Source organism: Amblyomma mixtum, chromosome 2 (assembly GCF_055824585.1).
Source record: "Amblyomma mixtum isolate Tamu chromosome 2, ASM5582458v1, whole genome shotgun sequence".
Classification (NCBI taxonomy): Eukaryota; Metazoa; Arthropoda; class Arachnida; order Ixodida; family Ixodidae; genus Amblyomma; species Amblyomma mixtum.
This window is the reverse complement of record NC_143013.1, coordinates 82,944,789-82,963,715: the sequence shown is the minus strand read 5'-3', so window position 1 is coordinate 82,963,715 and position 18,927 is coordinate 82,944,789. Positions and strand designations below refer to the sequence as shown.

At 45.3% G+C, this 18,927-nt stretch overlaps 2 protein-coding genes across 3 annotated transcripts in view; both read left to right on the top strand.

The window, feature by feature from the left end:
* The window catches only part of LOC149359955 (beta-alanine transporter-like), a 32,576-nt gene extending 16,438 nt beyond the window's left edge, over positions 1-16,138 (top strand). For both annotated transcript variants that reach the window (XM_089572055.1, XM_089572054.1), the window contains exons 4-11: positions 765-919; positions 1,333-1,501; positions 5,355-5,481; positions 6,054-6,163; positions 8,032-8,246; positions 8,393-8,574; positions 9,010-9,173; positions 10,857-16,138. In XM_089572055.1, the coding sequence (XP_089428181.1) occupies positions 765-919; positions 1,333-1,501; positions 5,355-5,481; positions 6,054-6,163; positions 8,032-8,246; positions 8,393-8,574; positions 9,010-9,173; positions 10,857-10,953 (1,219 nt within the window). In that variant the 3' untranslated portion in view covers positions 10,954-16,138. The remainder of the gene's footprint in view (positions 1-764; positions 920-1,332; positions 1,502-5,354; positions 5,482-6,053; positions 6,164-8,031; positions 8,247-8,392; positions 8,575-9,009; positions 9,174-10,856) is intronic.
* Positions 16,139-16,638: 500 nt separating this feature from the next.
* Positions 16,639-18,927, top strand: part of LOC149359954 (organic cation transporter protein-like) — a 38,678-nt gene continuing 36,389 nt past the window's right edge. The window contains exon 1 of the mRNA XM_089572050.1: positions 16,639-16,971. The gene's annotated coding sequence lies outside the window, so the exon portion shown is untranslated. The remainder of the gene's footprint in view (positions 16,972-18,927) is intronic.

The following is an 18,927-nucleotide window of genomic DNA, read 5'->3' as shown; positions in this document are numbered from 1 at the left end:
AATGCCTTCGGCAACGAAGCATGCCAGGCGAAAGCCTCCTCTAGGTTTTAAGCCGCACGCGGCGACCTATCTGCACGCCCGAAAAATTATTGAAGAGTGCCGTTAGAGGAAGCGCCACCTGCAGGAACGTGGCGCGGCATTCGATACATCGAATATTCCGCTGAACGTGAGTTCGTTATACGCGAACATCAGTTCTATTCCATTGCATGGTACTTCCATGGGGATGTTCTCACTGCGATATAGATAGTAAGTCAATACATCCGTGCTCGATATACCCGGCCTCGACTGCATTTTCAGCTGTGAGGGTGATTTTGTGAAAAAGCTTGCAGTAGTCCGTGATTGAAGTAGTAACAGCGCACAGACCCTATACCAGAACCAGAGCTTGTGTTATGCCCTCTTCAACAAGTCTTCGGCTGTGTAAGTAAAAGCGCAGTTATTTTAGCAACAGAGTATTCTTTTGCGTGATTAGCTTGCGCGCACCGTCTTCAGCTGACGTCACCCTGAGCTTCTACCAAGCAGATCAGTGCTAGTGTAGCATGTGAGCCTGTTTATAACACAGACTGCACGAAGCAATTAGGGGAAAATGCCAGCCGGCCTGGTAGCCGGCGCTGGCAAAGAGTTACTTATGAGAGCGCTTCACTTTTTCTCAAGCAGTGGCGTGCTCAATAAAGGCATGCATTGAACTCTGCCGAGTTCTCTTAGATTTACCCTCGGACCTCTCTTTTTCTTCTTACTGGCTGAAACGGTGGCGCGATGTCTCGCAGGATTGGCCGTCGCCGCGCCTTCTTTATAACCGTCCTGGTCGCCATCGTGTTCGGCTTCTCCTCCATACTCGTCACCAACTTCATCGCGTTCGTGGTCTTGAGGTTTATCAACGCCACCATCATGCCGCAGATATTCCAGCTGCCTTACATCATACGTGAGTGTCTGTACGCTGTGAGAGCTTGCCTGAGCGAGTTCCTCGATGTGTGCCAACAACTTACCAAAGATTAAATAAAAATCGCGTGGTCATAGAGCATGACGTTGGAGGGACATTCAGGACATCTATTTCGTCGGGATCTCGTATAAGTATTCTAATGCCTCGTGCCTTTGCTCGCATATAATAAAACGTCCAGTCGAGTACACTTGACTTACTGGCTTGCAGATTGCAAAAACGCAATTGTCGTTACTGCATTTCGCTAATGAACGAAAAAAAATTTCAAAAAAAAAAGCATTATTTCATCCTCTTGATCAGGAAAAAAAAATCGGAAAATGCGAAACTCTGTGTTCGGTGAATATGTTGTTTGTATTATTGCTGATAGTTGTTCATCTATCTCATTATTTGTCTCGCAGTGCTAGAGCTTGTCGGTCCTAAGCAGAGGACCTCCATGCTCGCCATCGCCTGGATGGCGTGGACGGCGGGCCTATGTGTGCTCCCGTTGGCGGCCTACCTGTGTCGCAGTTGGATTATCCTCGGGCTTTTCTGCTCCGGCGCCGCCATCATCAACTTGTTCTACGCAAAGTACGGCGCTCCCATCCGTCACCTTCCCTTACCCTCCGCAACCTCGTATGGGTTTCAGTCCCGCTGCCATTCTTTTCCAATGTGCGTGCTTTCACACAATGAAGAATTCATTGGCCAGTGGCTACAGTTCTCCGGGCCTACGTCTATTTATTTATTTATTTTTCCTCGAGGTACACTTCTAGGTTAGAATAGTGCGGTTAAACACCACGTGAAGGCCAAAAAGCCGGGTGACGGTAGCTCATGCTTCGTCGAGCTGGATATAGTCCTGGAAAGCAAGCCGGCAGCAGTAGAGGCACTGGAAGCGACGCCCTATACGAGATCCACTTCACCACTGAGGTCGCAGCAATAAGGCCTCGCATTTCAGGCAGCAAAAGAGTGTTCTGTGAACTACTCCATACACTAGCAGAACAAAAAAAATCGTAGACTCCTTTGCAATGCAGGCAGCAGCGTCAAAAAGTGATAAAGGCGCGTGCAGGCAGCTTTGAGCAGGAACAAGCAGCACAAAGCTTCATGGCAATACTGGAACACTGCATGTCGAAAATCGGGAATTGGGAGTTTGTTACATGTATCAAACAAAGAGAGGTGACAATCCTGGAACTTAAAGAAAGCACAGAGCAATTGTAGTGTTCTAACTCAACCGGCGGAGGGTGTTCGAAGAGGCTCCTCAAAGGACATTGCACATGCGCTGCCTCAGCCATTCTAGTTACCTGTTATTGTACACAATGCAATAACAACAGAAGTGGTAAGTAAATGCGTCTACTTATGGCAGGCAGTGGCCGCTGAACCGGATCATGAGAGTGAAATAACTACTATAAGAATAAGAATAAGGTGGAGATCACATGGCAAGTTCTCGCAGATCATGAATGGCCGTTTGAATGGCCCTTAAGAGAAAAGTATACGTACAACAGTTGTATCTTACCGCTACTCACCTATGAGGCCAAAACGCGGAGGCTAACGAAAAGAATTCATCTTAAGTTAAGCACAGCCCAACGAGCTATGGAAAGAATAATGATAGGTGCAACGTTGAGAGATCGAAAGCGGACACAGTGGGTAAGAGAAAAAACGCTGGTTACTGACATCCTGGTCGAAATCAAGAGGAAGAAATGAGCTTGGGCAGGGCATGTAATGCGAAGGCAAGACAACCGCTGGTCCTTAAGGGTAACGCAATGTATTCCAAGATAAGGCAAGCGTAGCAGGGGGCGCCAGAAAGTCAGGTGGACGGATGAGAATAAGAAGTCGGCGGGGACACGACGGCCGCAGCCGGGACAGGGCAGGGTTAATTGGGGAGACATGGTAAAGGCATTCACCTTGCAGTAGGCGTAGTCAGGCTGATGATGATTATGATGATGATGCCCACAATTCCAAGACGCATATGTACATACAGCCTTTTTCAATGGTGAATAGGCCAAGGGATTCGCTTCCGAGCCGTGTAGTGGGGCTTTTGTAGCATCCGTGGAACTCCTAACCTTCCGATGGGCGGTGACTAAAGTTCTTCCTACCTTCAAGTCATTTCGAATGCTGGCTGTGCATAACGAGCCACAGAGTGTGACCACGAGCGTGCCCCTTGGGCTCTCTGCTCTCGGAAAAACTTGTACATCCCAATATAACTATTAAAGGGACACTAAGCACATCTCGGTTCAATTTTTCTTCTTACTTGAAATGCGATCGTGGACTCTCTCTGGGTATGTTGATATTTTCTCGGCAGCAAAGAAAAAACAAATTTTTTGCTGCGATAATTGATTTTAAATATTTTTTCCCTGCACCTCGATTCAATCTCGTGACATCTACACCTAACGGACTCTGCGTTCATCGTTTTGAAATTAGTGACAGCGTAGCCTAGCATCTGGGATCCACATCCAAAAAAAAATATTGATGCACTGTAGTTCACATGCGAAATTGCCCGCAGATGGCGACACCTGTACTTACGGCCTTTTCCGGCTTGCAAAGCTCCATCTTTAGTGAAAGCAGTGGTTTTGTTGCTAGAACGTGGTAGTTTGTCGATACAGGGCAACGTCAACAGTATTGTTCTCAGTCGGTTTTCTGTTCAATTTGCAAATGCTTGCCTCTTCAAATTTTTCATAAAAACTTTAGCCCGGCGCGTATCAGCGTGAAAGAGCGGCCGCTGTTGTTTTTGCTGTCCGGGATTATGGGCTCTGAGGCCGTCACAGCTCTCGGCCTTGAGCAGCTTGGTGCTCTTGAAGCTGCTGAATAGTGGACACCTTTCTCAGAACACTCTTACAGATAAGCAAACGCCCATGCAGCCCATTCAGTATTCATAGGCTGCTTAGAGTAGGATCGCTGGCGTGGCCAAAGAATTCCCGCAATAGAAACTGACTGTTTTGACAATCCGTTGCGTTGACTTTTCCAAGTTTCACTTTGTCCGAACCATATATTCGCTTGTCAATTGCAAGAACGGGAATAAAGTGATAAGCTGGTATATTATTCCTTCAAAAGTTCGCGTAGGGTTGTGATGGGAATTCAGTTAACATAATTCCCCATGCATAAAACATGTGAACTGAAACTATATTATTAATTTTATAAATTTTATATGCTTCCATTAGTACGGCATCTGGCATTGAGGTATACACGAACTGGCCTATTGAAGCTACATAAGAGCTCTTGAGCGTAGTCGACGGTCACGTGATTGCCTCATTTAACATAACAGCCTGCTGATGGGTCAGCCTAACGAACAGACCTGCCTAGTCCAATTTACCCTCCTCATTAATAATTTTTCTTATCCCTTGCTTGAATGAAGGCGAATAGTTATCAGTAAGATAAAAAACAGTCAAATTTAAAAAATAATTTTATGTGGTGGCTGGAGCAGCCGAGGTTCGCCTCTCCACACCGCCTTCTTTTAACTTGCCAGACTTGGGCAAGGCTTGTCGGACAGGTTTCGCATCACGTGGAAAAGAACTTTTCCGCTATTAACTATGTAAAGAATACCCCAGCACATGGCCAGCAAAGCAAGATACTTTTCGCTCGCCGGGAAATGACGTACACGAAGGTGTTGAGACGGCATACATTTACCCGGCAAAGGTGTGACGATTAAATTGCATGGGGCTGCTCAACGAGTTCCTGACCCACCTGGCCTGATCCGCGAAAAAGAAATTAAAATGAGAAATAGAATCGGAGTGCTAGAACGACGTTGTTTGTTTGTTATGTTGTTTTTACTTGTTCACGATTAATCACGTCTCCAAAAACAACACGTTCCGACTTTATTATGCAGCCATAGAAGCAAGTAAGACATTAGCGTGAATTCCAATGAAAGAACGAAAAAAATATCTCGTGTCTTTAAAGATCGTGTCTTCGTTGCTTTTTCGAGCGAAAAGGATTTACTGTTTTTTGACGTACAAGATACCCATCACGGTAAACAGAAAGCAAATATTTGTTGTTAGCAAATATCTTTATAAAATATCTCAAGACAGATATACCAACTTCAACGTTATCGTTATCTTACGGCTAGTTGTTACTTGCTGATTGAAAATGAGGTCCCTGGGAAGATTGATTACAGAAGGGTCAGTATCTCCACAAGAAAGTGCGAAAGTCAACACTGCCACAAAAAAAAACGTAACTAAAATTAGCAAAGCACACGCGGACACACATTAGTGTTGGTTCCATCGTGTACGGAAGCTTTCGATTTCAAAAGCTTATATCGTTAAACAGTAAAGTTACCAAAGTTAATATCGACCTGTCCAATTCAATCGAACATCCGCACTGCCGTCCCTCTATAAGGAATGCTTACTTGGGAATTCGAAACAGCGGGTGCTCTTAATTGCCAGTGTCGGAGATGTCCGGGTCTGACTCTTATTTATTCCTGTCCGCTGTATTCAAAGTGCGTGCCTTTTCCTGCCAGGCTGCTGCCGGAGTCACCGCGGTGGCTTCTATCGCGGAACCGCTTCAGCGACGCCACCGACGTGCTGACACGCATCGCTAAGACAAACGGTGTGTGCCCGCCCAAAAGCCTGGCCAATGACTTGGAGGTAATTGGCTAATCGAGCGTGGCTCAGCATCTTCCTTCTTTTTTTCTCTCTCTCATCACTTCCTTTCGCTTTAGTACTTCGTCCTGTTTCATTGGGGAGCTCGGTGCTGACCCCGTTATTGATCGAAAACCTGATAATGCCTGCTAGGGTTCGCCTTGCGGGGAAGCCGTTCCGGTCAAAAGGCGAAGAACAGTGGCGTAGGTGAAAAGATTACAGAGCGGCTGGAGTAACGCGATTGACCTGCTTACGATGTTTGTCTGTAAAAGAAAGAAGAACGACGGGAGCAATGGACAACGTTATAAACTGGGAGCCTTCGTAAATGTGACGGGGTATGTTCTGCGAGTGCAAACGGCCCCGTGAGACTGTTTTTCTGGCGTAAACGAGGCAAGTCGTTCAGCATTAACGAACTCTTCTTAAGAGCTTTCGTCTTGACTCTCTGAGCTTTCACGTATACACCTCGACCCCGATGTGGGTACGATAGAAACTTAACCTCTAAGTACCACCGAAAACACTTCAGAAAGACTCTCAATCTTTAAAGGCGTACTTTTTGCTTCCTTCCTTTCTCTCAACAGAGAGTCCAAAAGAAACTCGTCGAAGAAGAGAAAGTGGCAAAGTCATCTACAGCCGACCTTATACGCGTGGCAAAGGTCCGCAAAAATTTCCTGATCATTGCGCTGTGCTGGTAAGTAAATCACGCCGAAATCGACGCTTTAGCGAGCGCATAGACGGTAATTCACGGAGTTAAGTTCATTCTGTGGTGAGGAAAATAGTTACGCTAATCAGCACCTTTAAAGCGTAACTCTATAATCAGGCTCTAAAAGGCATCCAAACGAAGCAACAGGACACACAACAACCAAATAACCTCCTTGAGGAAGTCAACAGGCCCCGATGAATGAGATAGCTGTGGTAGAAAAGAACAACAACGAACATCAAACATAAAACACAAACGTCAGACAAATTTACCACGTAAATATATCGCATGTATACAGGCCCGTTCAATATAAAAGGGGGCAATGTTTGACCATTCAATTAAGGATTACTTCATAATTACGTGAGACAAGCACACCGTTTCCTGTTTTCTAAGTAGTTTTCCTCTTGGCGTGTAACATTCGAAGTCATTTTCAAATTTAAGGAAAAAAAACCAAAGCAGTTCTTCTTTTTTTGTGGAGTAGGGTTGTTCCCTCTCGTATTGGAAGCACCTGTACAATATCCTAGAATAACTGGCCGTTTCACTCGTCGCGATACGCGCGGCCATCTTGTACGTACGTGTAAACATGTCGAATCAAAATTTTGGTTTGAAACAGGTTTTTCATGCTCATAGGTCTTAAAAAAGGTAAAGTGCGAAAAGATGGCACGAACAAAAGCTTACTTACTAATAGAACAGACGCCGACTGAAAGCTCAATTCATACTGTCAAGTGAGCATATATATATTTTCCTCCCAGCCATGCACTTTGGAATGTACACTTTGGGATGTTAAATCTACGTGCACTTTGGGATGTTAAACTCCACATACCACTATTATCACCATACAAGTCAATGAAGACAGCAATGCTCATTTTGCCACCGCTGTGGCTCAGTGGTTAGGCACTCTACTGCTGGCCCGAAAGACGCAGGTTCGATCCCGGCTGCGGCGGTCAAATTTCGGTGGAGGCGAAATTCCAGAGGCCCGTGTACTGTGCGATGTCAGTGCACGTTAAAGAACCGCAGGTGGTCGCAATTTCCGGAGCCCTTCACTACGGCGTCCCTTATAGCCGGAGTCGCATTGGGACGTTAAACCGCCATAAACCATAAGCAATGCTCATTTTGAAAATTCACACGGGCCTCCGAATGCCTACTATTACCCTGTGAAAAAAAGCTGTATGATGAAATAACTTTATATAGGCTTTGTCACACCAATACCATACAATTTGTGTAATATTGTAAAACATTCGAATGACAAATGTATCATTTCGAAGAATTATTGACGTCCATATGAAAATAGATATAAAGAGAAAATAGCTGATAAAGAGAACAGACAGAAGATATGTGCCAGCAGTGTGGACGACAGCCTTATTCGCTCTGCATTACGCAACAAGAAATTTAAAAATTGCATGAAAATTCGGCCCTTTAATCTGATATCGAACAACGTATTACCGAATGACGTATCTGACTTCCATTGCTTCTGATATGTTCGCACCAATTGCGATTTTTCGTTCATTAAAAAACAATGTTATGCATATCAGCCTTTTATTTATGAGGCTGTGTTGTTTTACTAAGGCATTTATTAACTGCAAAACTTCATCTCTCTTGGTAATATGTTTGTCTGTCTACACTTACGCTTTGCGCTTTAAAATTGCTGTATTTTTTTATTCAATCATAAAATCGTTCCACATTCCATCCGTTTCACAGAATAAACGTAAAGAAGCCAGGTGAACCAGCAAATAAACTGCCATCCATGAAGTGGCTTGGTAAGAATTTAGATGGTAACCTATCTATGGTCCATCCATGTAACTGGTGAAATCGTCACTCATCAACTGAGGTAGTCAAAACTGTTTCGCTCCGCAATTCAGGGTGGCCAACGCGGGCGCCTACTACGGCATGAGCATCAACGTGACCAACATGAGCGGCAACGAGTTCGTCAACTTCTTCTTCCTTGGCCTGGTCGAGTTCCCGGCGTGCGTGATAGCCTGGTGGGCCATGGAGAAACTGGGTCGCCGCTGGATGAGCGTCTTTTTCCAGCTCATGGTCAGCGTCTCCTGCGTCGCCTTCTGCGTGGTGCCTAAGGGTGAGCACAGCAGCACCTTGGCTTCTCTTATTGCAGCGTCAGCTGTTATAACCAGAGCACCCCTTCAACCTTCACACCCTTAACATGAGAAGGTCACCTCCCCTTTCCCTTCTTCAAACCCCGTCCTAACTTGCTCTCACGCGCAGAGGCGGCAGTCACCGGCGTGGTCGTCGTGATGCTGGCCAAGTTCTGCTGCACAGCTTCTGCCATGGTCATGTACCAGCAGGCCTCAGAGGTCATGCCCACTCCGGTGCGGTCATTCGCCCTCGGGGCAGCCTCATCGATCGCCTCTACGCTCACCATCTGTATGCCGTACATTATCTTCCTCGTACGTCACTCCTACAAATCCCTCTCCTTGTTTTCGGTTGTTTTAGTTGTTGTTGTTGTTATTGTTGCTGTTGTTGGTGGTGGTGTTGTTGTCGTCGTCGTTGTTGGTGGTGTTGTGGTTGTTTTTGCTGTTGTTGTCGTCGTTGTTGGTGGTGGTGGTGTTGTTGCTGTTGTTGTTGCCGTTGTTGTTGCCGTTGTTGTTGTTGTTGTCGTTGTTGTTGCTGCTGTCGTTGTTGTTGTTGTTGTTGCTGCTGTCGTTGTTGTTGTTGCCGTTGTTGCTGCCGCTGTTTTTGTTGTTGCTGCGGCTGTTGTTGTTGCTGCTGCTGCTTTTGTTGTTGGTGCTGCTGTTGTTTCTGTTGTTGCTGCTGTTGTTGCTGTTGTTGCTGCTGCACGAAAAGGCGACCAAGACAACATTCTTCATTCTGCATTCTTCTAGGGAAAGTACGGCGCCTGGATTCCGTTTGCTGTAATAGCCGCTTGTACCAGCTTGGGTGGTACGTGTTCTGCTTGGCTACCTGAAACCATGGGCTATCCGCTCTACCAGAACATGGAGGACGCAGAGAAGTATGCGGCTCAACAGAAGTTCTTCTCTATGAACAGGCAAGTGTAGTATCTTCTTTGTTCTTTTTCTTCCTCTCAAGGCCATTACTTACGTCCGTCTAACAGGGTGCGCGCAGCAAAATGTACAGTCGCATCGACCACAGTTAGTGGCGTGTATGAAAATATGGAGCACATGAAACTGTGCTGAGGCCAGAATCATCATCGCGATTATCATCATCATAATCATCCTGACTACGCCCACTGTAGGACAAAGACCTCTCTTATATCTCTCCAGGTAACCCTGTCCTATGCCAGCGGCGGCCACATTTTCTTGTTTGTTGTACACGCAAAAAAAGCGTCACGTAACGTTACATGCTCGTCGTTTACGTTCGACAGAACGCGAGACGTAGTATGAACGATTTGTGTGTATGCGACGTGATTATTAATCCTTTGGATGACTTCAGCTCACTTTTCTGTCAGGCAGTGTAGAGGCAGTAGGTTTGAACCCTTTACTCATCTGCAAATTTTTTCAACAATTCTCTTGAAAATATTGCCTTCTAAAAATATTACACGGTGTGTTTTCTTCGTTTATATGGCAATCAATGGCTACCTGTGTTTAATACATTTTGGTTTTATATTGTCTTGGCTTGAGTTCAATCATCTGTTCCTTCTTGACAAAGCTTGAAAGTTCGTGATCTCCTAAAACTTGCACGATAGCAGCCATGACTTCTGTAAACACTGTGGGTCTTTCTGCATTGCGTCACTTTTCGAGTCCTTGCCACTACCATTCAGTTTGTATGCTAATAAAATTCTGTCTTCGATCGATAACCGAACTCACTGATGTGGATAGCAGCAAGAATGCAACTGCGGAGGCTAGTGCATAGCTTGTGCATGATTCAAGGAAACTTGTTATTTGGGAAAAACAAGACTTACGCACAAAGTAAAAAGAGCTAAAACGAGCGCAACGATAGAAACACCTATGCGCAAACAACAGCCCTTGCAAATATACTCACTCCACTTCTATGTCTGCTTAATATTTTAAAATAATTGAATAACATTCTTTCTGGCAGCGAAAAAATGACCATGCAAACTAGATCAACCTAACACCATTCGATGAGGCAGCTACGGTGTCCGCGGCTACTAATCACAAGTTTGTTTCCAAGTGAACAGCAATAACTACTACTGCTACTGCTGCTGTTTCTACTTACTACCCGTACTAATACTACGACCACTATTACTATACTCACAATCTCTACTACTAACACTGCGAGCACCACCGCTACTACAACTACTTATTACTACAACTACCTACTACTACTACTACTACTACCACTACTACTACTACTACTACTACTACTACTACTACTACTACTACTACTACTACTACTACTACTACTACTGCGACAACTGCTACGACAACTACTACTACTACCACCACTAGTGCAACTACTACTACTACCACCACTAGTGCTACTGCTACTACTACCACCATTACTGCTATAGCTAAAACTAATACTGCTACTACTGCTACTAATATTACTTTTACTACTACTACTAGAACCGCTACTTCTAATTCTACTACTTATACTATTACTGCTACTGTTGCTTGAAAGTAGTTTTCTCATATTTTGTCTTTTTAAAATTATGTGAACGTGAAACAATGTGCATTCATTACTTTGCAAAGCTGTGGTGACGCCCTTGTGAAGAAATTTCAAATATTCTCTCTAACCTTTTCCTATGCAGGTTACAGAAGAACAAAGATCTACAGCAAGAAAAAGAACTCAATACGGAAGTGGACGAGAAGGAAGTGAACTTGATCTCGAACAGCTTTAGTGCGTGAAAAACTGAAACTTTACCGGAGGTGAAACGAACCTGACGGCACTAACGATTTTGGAGCCTTCTAACGAGATATTCCTCGCCGACTACCTTCAATCAGTTCACGGCAGTGTACGCTGTGGAAAAGTGGACTGGAGGTTTCTTGCAAATCTTAAACATCTGCTGGAATTTCTTTAGAGGAGAGATTCTAGAGGCCCGTGTACTGTGCGATGTCAGTGCACGTTAAAGAACCCCAGGTGGTCGAAATTTCCGGAGCCCTCCACTACGGCGTCTCTCATAGCCTTAGTCGCTTTGGGACGTTAAACCCCATAAACCAAACCAAACCAATCACTCATAATTTTAAGGCGAAAGCCTTTAACGGCTCATACTGTAGTCCGTTAACAATGCGTGTCACACACGTTTAACTCGGGAACTAAAACGATTGAAGAAAATCAATAGTTGCTTGAGATAGAGGGGGAAAAATGAACCTAGAAGCCAAGTTTTATGACTGTACATTAGTTAATTAATTATAGGCAAAAATGTTGAAATTGCGTCGAAATAGCGTGGACTTGGATGTAGCCACGGGAACGGTGTGACGTCACATCCACCGGAAGTCGTCACAGAATAGCGAAATTTATCACAAAACGGTCGAAAAACGTCGGATTTGTGTAAGATTAGATGGAAAAATCTGTAATTAAGCGTAATTAACACTTAAGATTCCCGAAAGATGTATAATTTGGGTACCGATATAGCCACGATAACGGTGTGACGTCACATCCACCGGAAGTCGTCACGGCATACTGTCCTCGGCTTTCGCACCTCAATTTTTTAGTTGGCAAAGTGTTCTCACAATTTTAATGACGCACTGGCTGGAGGCGATCAGCAACGGTGCCGTAACGTGCATTTGCTCGTAGCATTCCTTTCCTCCCAGTGTTCTGCGTCAGCGTGAGTCTTGAAATGCACCGTTAAAGGTGCCGTCACATGGTTTTTCAATCCGTGCTGCGGTAGCAAATGAAGTGCAATTGGCTTTCTAATTCTCGCTTATATACGTCCAGGACTGCGTTTGCGGCTTCGTGTCCTTCGCATGTGGTTCCATTGTCCTTTTACATGCATCCATGTTCCAGGGTATTTAAGCTGTGACTAAGAACCCTTTCCTACTTTGTAGTGTGCCAGATAGGCAAACCGCAACAAGAAACAACCGAGACCTGTACGTAACTCCGTGTCGAGTTGTTTATCCTCTAAGACCTTGACCTTCCACACCTTACAAAGCACGGCCGATGGGGCAGAAATGTGGGCGTACAGGAACTGTCTGTTATCAGAGAAGCTGACCAACGCTGTACATCTCGCAGGCCATGCCCACTCGATCGCTGTGGGCCGTGGGCCAAGAGCAGGATGAGGCGTTTGTTAAGATCCTTCATAATAAGCGGTTACCGGGAGCGCTCGTAGAAAAGCAACGTGGATATCAGCCAATGTTTTACGTGAAAGGAAGTTTTTCAGAGCGTATACCGGCTTGAATTATCGCTACGACTTTCAACAAACTGCTCCTCTCGCTGATTTTTGGACCTGTGTTGCTAACAAATCACGGGTTTCTAACCTGGTGTACTCAGAGAGACCACATCTAACGATGTCATAGGGTTACGTAACGACGAAAATATTGGTGCGGACAAGCCTCTGGCTCTACGGAAAGATTACCTATCTCGCAGGCATGAGCAGAGGGCAAACATACGCAGTTCACTTGGTTTTAGCAGCTGGACGTAGTATCACGCTGAGGAAAATGGTTTCGCGACATCCGACTACTTAGCTTAATAACAAAACTCTTAGTAGCAAATGTTGACGCCACTCCTTTGCTCGAATTACATATGCCGTGATTTTAAGCCAGCGCCGCACTGACTGATACTTAAGCTCAGTCCTGGGGAGTTCAGATGAACTGGGAACGCATTTTGACTGTTTGCGTTTGCAGCGGCGTCTTATAATTGCTTCATTCCTTTCAGGATGGTATAGTTTGTAAGGAAACAGAACCATGGCTGGCTTTTTTCTTTCATCACTTCGTTTCTTCTTATACCGCAAGAAGTTTTCGGCAGGCAGAGTGTGCAAAATTTCCTTTTTCTTTTCATGCCTTAGACACAACAGAATTCGTCTCTTTGATATCTGCTAGAGCTTGCCTCTTTCGCTGCGGAAACGAAAATCTATTTCATCGCTCGAAAGTTCGTTTTTTTATTCTTTTGTTTTCAGTCAGAGCTCCTGCCTCGTTTATTATTTAGACATCCCATTTGCACTAAGATGCGGCATATAGTGAGACGTCTTTTCTGCCGTCATGCTTTCTTTCTTAAAGAGTAATGCAAATGCGGCATGTGCCAAATATACATCGTGCACTCAAAACACAATTCTCTGCACAACGTAGTAAAGTAGATTCTCAAAGATCTCAGCCTTTGATGGAAATCATCCGCGTCATATAAAATTTGTGGGATTCAACCGAAATAAAATCTGCATAATGAAGTGAAAGACATTGCAGTCCTGCTTATTTTTGCTGTTTACTTCGCGATCGAGCTTCAGCATCATTCTTTCCTCGGTGACGTCGTGTAAAAAACGGTTTATGGTTTAGGGGGGTTTAACGCCCCAAAGTGACTCACGCTATGAGGGGCGCTTAGTCAAGGGCACCGGAAATTTCAACCAACTAGGGTTCTTTAACGTGCACTGACATCACACAGTACACTAGCGTCTAGATTTGCGCCTCCATCGAAATTCTACCGCCGCGGCAGGGATCGAAGCCGCGTCTTTCGAATCAGAGGCCGAGTGCCATAAACACTGAGCTACCACGGCGGCATCAAGAAACCCTTTTGAACGCGTGAAAACAAGAAAGTAGTTTATTCACCACAGATGTACCTTTTTACCCTAAAACCGGATACAGCGGCCGTTGTTATATATAATTTTTTTTTTACTCTACCCCAGCTCTGCTCTGTTCTGCTCTGTATATAGCTAAAACCGTGCGCCATTACACAGCGATAATCGGTATCAACTAAATGATGAATATTGATTGGGCTTGGTAGTAAGAATGCATTTTCGAAGGCCTCGCAAAAGTACAAGACGAATCAAGAAGACACAAGCGAGCTCTGTCTTCGTCTTTGTGTGTGTTCTGTTTGTGTTGCTGCACGCAACACTTGTTTGTGTCTGATAGTGCTTCATGATGAGGATTCTCTCAAGAGAGTGTTGCAGGCGAATCAGTCGTCCCCTGCATAGCTGCCAATCTCTATTGGCAACAGCATGGGAGCCAACCAATCACGTTCGAGCGTATTTGCGAATTCGAACACTAGATCAGCTGGCGGCAGCTTGAACTTCTATTTAGCACTGCGTATCTTCAGTGGGAAAGAGCGCACGTCATTGCTCTTCCTGCCTTTTCTCCAGCGGTTCTAACATACCATCGAAAGGAGAGAAACGCCGCTTACGACAGGCGACGGTCCGTTGCTTGCCGCGCACGCGAGGATTGTCTTTTAGACGGGCACATGTCGTGCCGCGCTCCTGTACGCGCCAACAAGCACAGATGCCAGTGACGTCAGTGCAAGCGAGTAATTGAGTGACGTACGGCTGTCGGAAAGAGTGCGCTTGATGGGGCTTGCCGGACCACGTGGAAACATGCAACACATCGCTGCGGCCGACCTGGAGTGTCCGCTGACGCTCTACCAATAGCTCTCTCGTTCCCGGCATGCCTTACCCTGGAAAGAATGCGTCGGACATAACCCGTTCTGGCCGGAATTCCAAGAAGATCTGAATACCAAATTGAAAAGCAAATAGGCTTCGATTATAATGTCTGCTGTAGATTCTGCACATTTACTTTATTGCTCTTTTGAAGCAGTTGAAACAGCGAAGACGAAGCGGTAAGTTATGTTTATAATAAGGGAGTAATTACTCATTGGCATCCACCTTAACGAAGCCTTACGGCTATAACGGAAAGCGATACAGCTTTCCCTGTTCAGCTATTAGCCAACTCTGTTCCCACTTCGAGTTTTTGATCAATTCGCTCTCGCCTTACCATGAACTTGCCGTAATATATATGCATGTCCTTTCTGTACATAAGGATGTAGAATAAATACCATGGAAGAAAAAACGCAAGTTCCGGTTTGCTCAGTTGGCAAAGCGACTGCTCCGATGAAGCGGTGGTCCCGGGTTCGAACCCCAGACCGGGACGAGTTTTTCTTGAACTAGAAAGTGTTTGAAAAACCAGCACAGCTTTCCTTTGCAGCCGTGATGCTGCGCTTAGGTGGATGCCAATGAGTAATTACTCCCTCATTACAAATCTACTCCACCTTGGGGGATTCCCCTGAACATTTCTGACAAGGTTCAATTTAGCGTGCTTCAGATTAATTTTCTGAACTGCACTTTTTCCTGCTGAGTGGACAGCCATGCCATTTACGGAAACAATAAAGATCGATGGTGTGGCCTTGGTCCCTTTCAGAAACGTATGGCCTTGTTTGTTGGTGCTTAACAGGTGAGGATTAGTTAAATGAACCTGGTGATATCAAGACCACAAGTTTAAAGAAGTGAGCTTAGGGCAGCGTCTGAGAGGAGGGGATGAGTGGGTCAAGGAAGGAAAAAATTCACCGGGTAATTTACATTGTGATAACGCGAATTTCAGAGACAGCCCAGACAAAAAAATAAACCGACAGTATCGTGCCCAAGCTACGACAAAATGTTTCGTCGAAGCGACAGATTTTTCTCTGGTATTGTAGTATTTCTGTAGTACTTCTCTGAGCTTGTTATTACTACAACGGACAGCATAGTACTACAAAACATTCTGGTTTGGTTTGGTTTGGTTTGGTTTGGTTTGGTTTGGTTTGGTTTGGTTTGGTTTGGTTTGGTTTGGTTTGCTTTGGTTTGGTTTGGTTTGGTTTATTAGGGTTCAACGTCCCAAAGCGACTCAGGCTATGAGGGACGCCGTAGTGAAGGGCTCCGGAAATGCTGGTGCCAAGTCGGAGTGTTCAGTAAATATTGATAGGGGTGTAGAGTAGGAGAGTGGGGTGGGGGAGCAGAGGTGTAGGATAGGCGTGGTGGCTGTTCGTCCATATGCGGCCGTGCGAGGAGACAAGCGAAGCGGAGTGACGTCACTAGTGACAAGAGTGTTGCAACCAACCAATGCGGTTCGCCGCACCTTTCTCTCTCCCTTCCTTTCCTCTTATAGCACGTCTTGTGATATGACGCAGACAACAACGCCACGCCACCGAGAAGCTGAGTCTTTACAGCTGACGCTTGAGAACATAAATGTATTTAAGTGCGAAATAAAGATGCTAAAAAAAATCATCTTGCCGCTGCATGCGTTTTTTTTTTTTAGTGAACTTCGCATTCCCGCCACTTCACTCCTAGCTACTAATTATTACTACTACTCTCGATTAATTTGTAACGGCTCTTTATTCTAAAACATTTCGTATATTTAAGTCAGGAGGCTACACCTTGCATATGAAGTGAATGCAGTATAGTGAGTACAGGGTTAATTTTAACGGCGTTGGCTTTTCAGCATGCTGTCAGACACATACAGAAGGATACCAGATGATAGTTGCTTATCAACTTTCCTAATTTCTTTTTTTCGTAGATAGTGCAGACAAGTCGAACAACAGAAATTTCGCGTTTATTTTTGCACTCTAGTGCGTAGGTAACCTCGTCCGCACATCTAGAGGGCGCCTTTATCTTTGACTCGACGTCGAGCGTAGACCTCAGGTCAAGTGACGTCGAGGTTACACGACGGCACCGGGTAACCGCTCACGTCGTCCAAGTGACCCGTTATAATACAGAGACTGCGCCTGCGGACAAGGTTAAGCGACGACGTCAGTGGATGGCCAACACGCAATTTCCTTATTCGAACGGGGCAAGTGGAGGCGCGGACAATCGACTGGGATGGATTCGGACGGCTCGACGCACCCAAGACGGCATCGCCACCACCGCGGCACATTGACGTGACGCCTGGTTATGCAATCGTACGGCTCTCTTGAAAGGCCCGGATAGGCGCCGGGTTTTCGTCCGTCACTCCAAGAACAACGCCCTCGAGACCCGACACGTGAGTTTCCACATGCTGCCACTTTTTCTCCTACTAGTCGTTTTTCTTTATTATCGTAAAGGCTTGCTCGTTCCACACTAATGCCCTTTAGGTGACCAGTTCTAAGGCTCCTTTTATCTGCACTTGCCTTTTTTTATTAACTTTGCTGATTTATATCTTATGCAGATCTTAGCAATCAAAATCACGTTTACTCAAGCTCATTATTCAGTGCCATGACTGTGAAGTGCGCACAGCATGTTTTTTGTGCATGAGTGGTGATGGAAAGTACCTTCAATAAGTGCGACCTGAGCGTTCTTTTTTTTTTTTGAACCTGTAGCTCTTGATTCCAGTACAACGAGTTTTAAGAGAAAAATCCTGGCAACTGACGCGATTCTTGCTCCTGGAGCTGACGTCCGAGTGCGTTTCAGCGAAACAATGTGAAGAGACGTGGGTGCGCCTTGCTAGGCAACTCTGCCACTATGGCAAGGAATGCGCTTTGAATAACACACTGTGTGAGCATAAAGTGAAACCCGAAGAAAGAGAATGGATGACGACACGGTAGTGTCGGTGCGAAAAAATGGCTATTCCGCTGACACAAATACAACCTAAATCAGCTTGTCTAAAATACCATGGCTGTCATGTTAGCGCTTTTGTGGATGCATGGCTTTAAGCGGCTTCCTTATGCTACAGTGTGCGTGATGTCCTTTTAGATCATTTTAGATAAACGATTTAGTGCTCGCAACGCTGGAATGAGGACGGACTCTGGCGACTTAACATTGCGACATGGCTCATCAGTCGCGTTACGAGAAAGTCCCGAATGCATCCAAGGTGGAGCGCCGTGTTCGGAACGCTGCACATATACCCGAGGCTAAACACACAAACACGCGGCTGATTAAATAAAAATTTTCCGCCAACACTGCCTCAGTATTCGACTTAAGAGCATTTGATGGTTTATGGTTTATGGGGTTTAACGTCCCAAAGCGACTCAGGCTATGAGAGACGCCGTAGTGAAGGGCGCCGGAAATTTCGACCACCTGGAGTTCTTCAACGTGCACTGACATCGCACACTACACGGGCCTCTAGAATTTCGCCTCCATAGAGTTGAGTTGAGTTCAGCTGAGTTGTATGCTACAGGTGGGATTAGTTAAGAGTGTTAGCTACGAAAGCTTGATGTGAATACATAGATGTGCTCAGCAAATGTGGAGAAGACCAAACGCAAGCATCCACGGATGTTTCTTTTCTGGAAACATCCCTTCTAAGACACAAGCAGCGCCATCTACTTCATGGATTTTGCATTACTTTTGCGATTTATAGAAACATTCATCAAATCCGGTATATTTCCTCGTTATATCAGTTAATACGTTTGATCAACGCGTGCATCACAACACGACGGATCGTTTGACATCATCCGGAACCCCCTGCCACAAGCGGTTCGGCCGTAATTGCCGTCTCAAGGTCCTCGGAATGAACGGTTTGGGGACGGAAAGGTCTTCGTTGCGAATCCCCCTCATATTTTGGGCTTCACCTCGATTAGTAATTTTACCCTCAGGGGCATGTCAAGTCATTTGACACCGCTTACAACTTTCTGCGTCAAACGGGTGGCCCCCAAGTTTGATGGAAATGGGGGTCCAGGGGGATCCCACTTCGATGACCGCTATACTGGTACATATATAATGGATCGAAAGTGTAGGTATTAATTGAGGTGCTATGCGCCAACTGTTACTATGTGATTTAGTGTGGTCACGCGGTTGCTGTTTCGGTCAATTTGACCTTCATTGCGGAGAACAGTAAGAGCTAACGCTCATAAAAGAGGGCGAACTTTTGTAACACTGCCTACGAAGTGCAGTCAGTGCGGACCCTTACAAAAAAAGTTTTAGACAGTCTATAGAGTGCCTATAGACTTCTGTCTATAAAGTACACAGACTGTCTATAGACAAATCCTAGAAAAAGTTTATAGGCAATACAAATGCCATAGAA